Source organism: Limulus polyphemus, unplaced genomic scaffold (genome assembly GCF_000517525.1).
Source record: "Limulus polyphemus unplaced genomic scaffold, Limulus_polyphemus-2.1.2 Scaffold441, whole genome shotgun sequence".
NCBI lineage: Eukaryota > Metazoa > Arthropoda > Merostomata > Xiphosura > Limulidae > Limulus > Limulus polyphemus.
Window position 1 is genome coordinate 229,888 of NW_013666051.1, and position 9,567 is coordinate 239,454.

The following is a 9,567-nucleotide window of genomic DNA, read 5'->3' on the forward strand; positions in this document are numbered from 1 at the left end:
CTGCTTTGTAGTGGAAGAAGAACTAGCAGAAAGTAAGTACATTCTTTTTATTAAGTGTAAGGCTAACTGGGTAATAGATATTATCTTTTTTTTTACATTATTCTTTTGTTCATTAAAAAGAAGTTAATTAAATGAATCTGTTCTCTAAAGTTAAGAGTGTGTTAGTGCATATATATGTCCCTACTCTAAAGTTTTGGCTGGATGAAAAGTATTGTGTTTGCACAATGTTACATCAAGAGTTGACATTTTATAGTGAATTTATAACAATAATCAACGTCACTTGCATTATAGAGGCTAATTGTATCTTATCAGCAACAGTTCTCTTAAGTTCAGTCAATTCTGAATTTCAAGCAGTATGTTAAAGAATAGTAAAATGGTAGAAGAACACTTGTATGGAATATACGAACTTCGAAAACTTAGGAAAATTTTGATAAAGCTATAGTGTGAAAAAGTTTGGATGGAACAACACTTGTATGGAGTATATAAACTTTGAAATATTTTCATGAAGACATAATGTGAAAAAAGTTACAAAAACAATGTAAAATATCAGGTAGGATATATATTTCAAATCAGTGTATCCAGCTAAATGGGATGAAAGAAAATAAGAACAACACAGCTTTAAACTTAATTTTTTGACAATATCTTGTACCAAAGGCTATCTGAATATCAGGAAAAGTAAGGACTTGGATATTCAAGAAAATTAATTTCTTTAAATCTATATCTCTCTTCTAGCCAGTAGGAACTTTCGGTTTTGGGGATTTATTCTTAATTTCTAGTGATGATAAGGTTTGAGTTACAAAAAGTAGAGAAACAGTATATTAGAAGAAAAAGTATCTTCTCTTGTTAAGTTTATTCTGTTTCTTATAAGTTTTGAAATATAAATAAGTGTAAATGTGAAGCTGCAACTTAATCACTTTTATATTAGTCTAATAAGTAAACTCCTTTACTGTAGAAAACTATGAGATCAGTCAACTAAGGAAAAGACTAGAAGAAACAGAGGCTGCAATGGAGAAAATTATGAAACACATGGGGGTCGTCACAGAGCATCTAGCAGTGGGCATGGCTTATTTACCAAACTCAACAGCCAGCACAAGCTCACAGGTAGCTGAAAGATCTGCTTAAAATTGTCAAACAATGCCTTGTTTCATGGGAAGATCACCATCATGGAGATTCATTTTTCTGTAAAATTTCAGATAAAGACATGTGATGATATTCCATGTAACAAAGCATTGTTTAGCATACAGAAATTTCATGTTTTGAAAAAGTTTCCTTCAGATGTACCTAATGTATGAGTGTTTTGTGAAATTTCAGTTTAAAGCAGTATTTGAGCCAGAATATGCCAAATTTATCATTACAGTGCTCAGGAATTTCATGTTATAGTTAAAATTCCAATTTTTGAAGATGGTATTGTTGTATTCTTATAACAGTCATATTTCATGTGTTTCTTTGATTGTTAAGAACACCAAAGCAATGACATGGTCAAGTTTCTGATGCTTATATTGTTTCTCAGCAGAGAAGTTTATCACATTTTTAAATCAATTGTAGGATTAATGTCACAACTGTAACACAGATAAGATTTTGAAATACTTAGTGATGTCACAGCACAAGATATTACAAATACTTATATTGCATGTTGGATTGATAACAAAACATATTAAAAGCAAAGTTCTTGTACTTAAGATGCCAGAACTTAAAGTTTTCCATCTTTTAACCCTTTCAGCATGGGCTGATACATTTTGTATCACTTTGACTGGGGAAGGACATACATGCAAAAAACATATGGTAACTCTGAGTGTTCCTCTCAAAACCTTGTAAGATTTTGTTAAAGTTTATAAGTATTTTGTACACAAAGAATGACATTATTCTAATTATGTCTTTCTAATAAAAAACTTATTTATCTATAGTAGTTATTTGCATTAAAACTGTTAAAATAGTTCGATGCAAGGTGATTTTCATTTTAAGTATAAAAACACTTTTCATCATCTTATAGTTTCATATTTCATTTGAATAATCTCTAGAACCTCCTAAAAGGATATCAAAATGTTTATATGTTATTTTTAATTTTCTCAACCATATCACTCTAGCTATCATAATCAATGTACAATACAATGAAATGATTAAAATCAGGAAACAGAAAAAATACATAATTTTTTGTAGAAAGATTTACCTTTTGTTAAATTCATAATTTTAGGTCTTTTCCTTTTCACATACAATTAATTTTTAATGTTTTGTTTTCCTTTCTTGTCCTTTACCACTTATTAGTCATCTTGATACAAGTCAATGGTGCCCTCGAGGCATATTACAGTTTCTTTGGGAGACACGTGCAACCCTTCAATAAAATTTTCATTCAGCACATAATATCATAAGCCTTGAGAATGGATGCAAAATATGATGTATATATATTTAAAAAATGTTTAAACCTTTTAATTATGCATTTTAAAACTTAACTAATGCCTAATTAACTAAAATATAATAGTAAGACCCAAATACAATTTAACTGTATCTCTAACTATAACATATTTAGGTAAGAAACAACTGTAAGTGCTGTGGTCAGTCAAACAGCCAACAATACTACAATCAGTTCCATGTACTCTGTGATGACAACTGGATGCCAATTTCAAAATAACGATTGTTAGATTATAGTTTAAAATAAAGTATTTCTAGTAACTATACACATGTGTATGTAACATCTACATTTAGGTTATAAAGCCAAATAAATCTGTTGAAGGGCGTGGCAACTGTCAGGGGTTGAAAAATATATTACTCGTTTTAACTGTATTCATACAGGGAACTTTGAAATGATTGAGTCAAAAGGTTATGTAAGCAAGGCATTGTCTAGATGTACCTCTACTCAACTACCATTTTATTATTGAAGATACAGAGGGCCAAAATAGAGCATTTTCAAAGCTCGTTGGTCACATTACAATTCATCTGAAGTTTTAAGTAGTTTTCTAAACGTTTATTTTGAAATAAAGGACTTAAATCTTGGATAAAATAAAACTTTGAATCATAACATACATTTTAATGTTAATTGTATTCACATACACTGATAGTAGAGGTGTTCGATTAAATTTTGAATGTAACACAGTGACTTGTGCTGAAAAGCATTTAAAGGGGCTCCTGTTGCAAAAAGATTGACACTGTTTTTAGGATTAACTTCTAGTCAACTAACACAGAAAATTTTTTGGAGCACTTATTGGTGTTACAATGCAGTTTCTTGCATTTTTATATTATTTTAGAATTAATTAAGAAAGTAACACAGAAACGCTCTTGAAGTATTGGTGTCACAGCAATTAAGTCTTTCACACCTTTACATAAGAAACATAAAAGTTTATTGGCAGATTATATTGTAATAGGTGTTGTTAGCAAACTAAATCACAACCACTAGTTTTGTTTTGTTTCAATTATCTTTTACAGTAAATAAAACATCATTGATTTGTAGCTTCGTCAGACATTGCAGATTATATTATGTTAAAAGATCTACCACTTTTATTCTACATATTATGACAAGTAATATAAAACTGATCAATTTTATTGTGTGTCATGACAGCTTTTACAAGAACTAACATTATATATATATTAGGTTTGTCCTGAATTGCATGACAGCTGTTGCAGAAAATAGCATATTGCTATAAAGGTTAATTCTAATTTCAAACAACTAACACTATGAGCATTTGTCATTTAGGTTGAAATCAACTTAATATATTATAGAACAGGTATATAGTGTTCACATTATTCATGCAGTTGTTGATGCTCTGCGGTGTGTGATTTCTGAAATGGAGCAGTTTAAAGAAAACCTGGTAGATGTGGAAAGATGTAAGACTAACCTAGCTACACTGGAAGCTGTGCAGAGCACACAAAGAATGTCAGCAATGATAAGATCTCTAAAGGTAGTGTGCAGTAGACAGTGTGTAAAGGTAGTGAGCAAGCAGCAGACAGGCTAAAGCTTGTAAAGTTGATGTGCTGTCTGTGATGTTAAAAACCTTTTTAAGATAGTTTGCTTTAAGTCAGTAATAAAGCATTTAGAGGTAGTTAGAAGTGTGCAGTAAGGCAGTTTTCATATATCTTGAGTTGTTGTGAAGTGAGACAAGCTTACAACCTGGAGAGTGTTGTTGGGTTAGAGTTACTGGATAATCTTTTGCATTGTTTGCTTAAGTTCCCAGGTAGTATTGGCTATTTGCAGTTTATAGATAGCATTCTCATCTTGTTTTGTACTTTTGCTTCCCATTTTTAAGAGTGTTTTGTGTTTTAAAATTGAAAATGCTGGTTAGTATTGTGGGTACTAGGTTTAAGATTGCTAGGTATTACTTTGATATGAGAATGGTATGGATTCTCATTATGACAACAGGTTAGTAATTTTGTGGGCTTGAAAATGCTGGGTTGTGAGAGGTTGTCCAAAGTTTAAGTCCTAATTACCATAGATTACTCAGTGTTAACTTTCGTACTGGTAGGTTACTGAAATAATTGTGATCAAAATGTGGTTCCAAAACTATCTTATCAAGCTTGCTGCATTATTCTAATATTAGAAAATGCTGTATATTACTCACAAAGCTCCCGTGTTTTAGCTACTAAATTTTTATGGACAGGAACTTAAACTGTTATATGCATGTATGTGTGTATGCACCTTCAAAATACTTTAACTGGGATTAAGCTGTCCATTTTGACTTCTTTACAATACTTAAACAGTGCACTGGTAATTTGTTAAAGATGTGTAAGGAAGTGGAATTGAATGGATGCACATGCATATATATATATATGTATGTTTATTCATTATTCAAAGACACTGATACAAATTTTTATGCTGGGATTCTTGTTAATATTCTCTTTTTTTATCTTCTTGTTCACATAGTAATATAAAAATTCTATTTCAGGAATATTAAATGTGGAGTAGAATATAATAGCAATTATTATTTTGATAATATCAATTATAGTCAAAAGATATTGCCAGTTGTTTATTACAGTAATTATTGTACATTTAAAATAAACAATAAACAGTTCTTCTGCAGGTGCATAGTTATAAATATGAGTTTTTGGTAATTTTTACATTAACATGTTAACAAACTTATTGGTTTTAATTCATTAAATAAAACAATTTTAGCAAACATATTTGACAAAGATGATAGTATAATCTGGATGGAAAACCCCAAAATAAGTCTGAATGTTTTTAAATAAGAGGCATTTTGAACTGAAGTTAGGAACAGACATTTCTTACATAAATTTAATGTGCTGAAACCAAGTATATCTGTTCTCAAGTTTTATTTTTTTTTATATAAGGGGCTAATTCTATAATTTAAAATGGCCATCCAAAATGAACATTCCTTTTATTTATTCATTATTTAACACCTTTGCTATTGTACCCTTTTTTAAGTTTCTAAATACAGAAATGTCTATTTTCCTTTTTGTGGGCCACAGGTTCGAATCCTTGTCACTCATCCTTTCAGCCATGGGGGCATTATTACGTGATGGTCAATCCCACTATTCTTTGGTAAAATGTTAGCCCAAGAATTGGTGGTGGGTGGTGTTGACTAGCTGCCTTCCCTCTAGTCTATCACTGCTAAATGAAGTCTATCACATCTTGAAGTCAGTAATATCTTAAGAGAATCATAAACTTCTGCTCAAAATGTAGTATGGCATAGAGACTAGACAGCATTTGGTGAAGAAAGCCTAAGGTTACCAGATTTCCAGAGTGAAAAACAGGAACATTTATTTTACCATACCAAATGTAAGAGTTGTGAAAAAGTGAACTGGATAAGGAATGTTGACAATAATTCCAAATACACTACATTTATCTACACAAAATATGACAAGTTTTGAGTAAAATGTACAAGTCTGTTATACACAAAATATCAGATGTGTTACAAAAACATTTGTACTGAAAGAATGTCTGTGAATTGATTACATCAGTCTGATTCAGACTCTGACAAGTCAGAGTACAAGGTGATCTTCATATGAAGAATGAAAATACATTTATCTATTGTACTGTTTGCATAATGCATTTGCAAACTTCTAAACCCTCCAAAATGCATATCTACATTTTTTTGATAACCCTATATATTATATCTGGTGTTTATTCTACCATGAACTGTCAACAGTTTAGGGTGAAATGAATAATTTATAATATCAAATCATTAACACCATGTTGAATGGCACTCTGTAAAAGGTCATAGCATGCACACAGAGTTAAATTAAAATAACAAACCTTTTACCATTTGCTAAATAATCTGATGTTTATAGCATTGCATTTTAAACTCATAGAGAAACAAAATTACTTAAAAGCTTAACTAGTCAAAATAATAATAACAACCTAAGTTGTTTTGAACCTATTTAAAAGAAAAATTTTGCTTCCTTTATTTCCTTTTTTGTTGCTGAGCAGGTCTTCAAATTTCAATTTCTATGGCTTCTCAATGAAGGTTAGGTTAAGAAAATGTAGCAAAGTGGGAGGGAACACTGTACCATATAATCTGTCTTTGTTAGGTAATTTCCCAAGTAAAATTTAAGGGAGTTGTATATAATAACAAACTGTTCACATGAAAATCACATTGAAGTACAAAGAAACTGGGACAATTTAATACTTTTAACTGTTTCTGATCAAAACAAGAAAAATGATGCTAGAAACTGGGATGTCTGGTAACCATGAGAAAGCCCAACCTACCTGTAGGATTTTTCATGGTTATCATGTGCCTATACCCAAGAATTGTTCTAGTTTTCTGGCACTTGGTCATAACAAGGCACTTTTGTCTCACTCTTTGTCAGAGGGACTAATTCTTCATGCTCTAAGTGACAAGTTGATGGTTGCTGCAGGAGGATTTTCTGAAAGTAAAGGTGTCCAGTGGTATAAGGATAATGTTGATGTGTCACAACTAAAAGCAAATCATGAAGCAATAGACAGTTGGCTAGTTCTGAATTCCATCTATTGCACAGCAGAAATTGTCAACTATAGGGATACTTATGTGGTCCTGATGTTTATGGCACACTTTGAGAGGATGTACTGCAATCCTCTGTGGCTGATGGCAAGCACCTCAAAGAAACAAAAGTATGAAGGAAGAATATGAAAAGCTACCACAAATGCTGTAAAGTCTCTCCTGTCATTCCATGATTTTATAAGGTGTAATTCTACATCCTACATAAGTAGTCACACCACGAAACTAGGATGTTCATATAGCATCAAGACTCGCTGTAAAGTCTTGTTGAACATGAACTCACTATGAAGAAATATAAGGCAGTAAAATAGTTCTTCTGCCATATGTGCCAGAAAGAATTTTTTCAGTGGATGAATCATGCAGCTTCCTTTTCACAAATGCAAAAACACCAGATGCCTTCCCACTAACTAGTGATGCACTTAGATTTCATACTATGGGTCTTCATTACCAAGGCATGGTATGGAAACAGACATCCTGGTCAGTACCAATGTTACCCAGTCCCAATGAAATGGGATTTGTATAAAGGATGATAATCGTTTTCTAGTACTGATGAGACTAGAACCATTACATGAAAGTTGTATAGAAATAATCACTTGCAAGTGCAACACAGGGTGCAGGACCCTGAGAAGCAAGTGCCAGAAATCCAACTTATGCATTATACTAAGGCTTGCAAGTGTCTTAGTAGGAGGATACCAGTGTACATCCAAGTGTATAAATATTGAACATGCAATTTTAAATGCATGTTTATGTTTCTTAAAACAATTTGGAGTTGAATATTTGTATTAATGTTTGTGTGTGTGTGGTGAATTTTATCTCAGTATTTTAAGATATAAAAGGTAACTACAGATAGTATTTCATATAGTTTCAGTTTTGCACTTAACCCATACTATATGATGCAAGAGGCATTCATAAGTTTTGTATAATTATCAATAAAGTAATTATATAACAGAGGGAGTTCAGTTTAAACTTAAAGTCAGTAGTGAATGAGTTAATTGCAGTTTAAAATGAAAATTGAGACCTTAAATCACAAAATACAGCTTGAGAACAGTAATCTATAGACTTAACATATCATAATTCAGTGTGAAATGAATGTTCCCAACACTTAATAAAGATTGCTCATTGGAGTTTTAATTTGGGGAGTTCCATCTCAACTAGTATCTTAGTTGGATTATATAGGTTACTTAGGTGCTCTGAAGAATTCTTTTTTTCAGATGATTAAGTGTAGTGTAACTGTGTTTCTGTTTAAAATATGGCATGATCCTCATGGTACTTTTTAATGTAATTAGTGTTCATTGACTTGCTACTTATCATCAGTTTGATTTAATTATGTTTCTATCTAAATTTTGACCTGTCTATGATAATTAAACATATTGTAGTTGTATGCTTATGTAAATGGTACTTTGCAGTTCTTGGTGATTCAGTTTTATTTAAATAGGGTCATAATAAAATGATGTTTTGTTCCTGAAGATCAAATTTTCTTTAACTTTGTTCCTATCAAAGTGGTTAGTTATTTCTCAGCATTAAGATTAATAAGCCTATTTTCCTAACTAAGTGGTTTTGTTTTTCATAGCGGGAACCTGTCAGTCATAATGAAGACCTAGAAAATACAGATGACCAAAAAATTGTTCCCACATCCATAAATGATAGCAGTGCTCAGAAAATGGTGAGATATCTGATTGTTCATTTTATATTAATGCACATTCTTAGCAGATAGTCATAAGTTGAAGTTAGTTGCCCTATCCTAATGTCCGTAGCTCAAAACAATTTACAATTAAGAGGGTGCTGACCTAAAAGTCACACAGCTAACATGTTAACAGTGTTCAATGTGACCACCAATCAACTCTAGTATTGTTTTCATTCACGAGAGAAAATAGTATATGGTAGAATGATACTTTTCGATTTCTAACAGTTGTACTTGGTTTATTTTGGTATCTGTAAGACTGTCAAGGTAGCAGGAATCTCACGTTAAATGAAAAACATGATGTGGGCCCCATTGTAAAAAACGACAGTAAGGGCAAGATCTAGAGACTGTGCTGGTCATGTCTGTGGAAAATGTCTGTTGATTACTCTATTCCTCAAAACATGTCCCAGCAGTATCTTATTAATCCTTGCAAAGAGTCCCATCTTACATGAAAATATTCATTCAAAACTTCTCTTCTCTAAAGTGTAAGAAGGATAACATGTTCAAAGTCACATCAACAACCAGTCCTCTGAATTAAAATAATCAGCTTCTCTTTGCTGTGTGATCCTCTCTGTATGTTCATCTCTTTCTTGTTGATTTTACCTTAACGTTTTATCAGCATTATACCACAGCTGTAGTAACATTTTATGATGATAATTCTGATGTTCAGAGATAAACAGCCTGGAGTCATTTGTAACAGCAGAGAATAAATTATTATATGTTTCTTGCTGGTTTTTACCTGCTCACTGGTATGCATGTTCCACTATAGTGCCTCTTAGAGAAAATTATTTTTTACACTAGAATCACCTTTCTAATCTTCTCGTTAGTTCATTGATCAAATATTATAGCTCTTTGTTGGTTAGTTTTCAAGTTAAGGATGTTAGAATGTGCTAAATAACGTGAATTTACATCAGTCTTTATACATTTTCAAAGTACAGTTGCTAAATATAACGATAATTAAACAAA

At 31.7% G+C, this 9,567-nt stretch overlaps 1 protein-coding gene across 5 annotated transcripts in view; it reads left to right on the forward strand.

Moving 5' to 3' along the window:
• The window catches only part of LOC106458300 (resistance to inhibitors of cholinesterase protein 3-like), a 32,462-nt gene that overhangs the window by 17,039 nt on the left and 5,856 nt on the right, over nucleotides 1-9,567 (forward strand). For 4 of the 5 annotated variants that reach the window (XM_022384471.1, XM_013917793.2, XM_022384472.1 and 1 more), the window contains exons 6-8: nucleotides 12-32; nucleotides 953-1,101; nucleotides 8,491-8,583. In XM_022384471.1, coding sequence (XP_022240179.1) covers nucleotides 12-32; nucleotides 953-1,101; nucleotides 8,491-8,583 — 263 coding nt within the window. Of the gene's footprint in view, nucleotides 1-11; nucleotides 33-952; nucleotides 1,102-3,744; nucleotides 3,891-8,490; nucleotides 8,584-9,567 lie in introns of all 5 variants that reach the window. The other variant, XM_022384473.1, reaches the window with a different exon arrangement.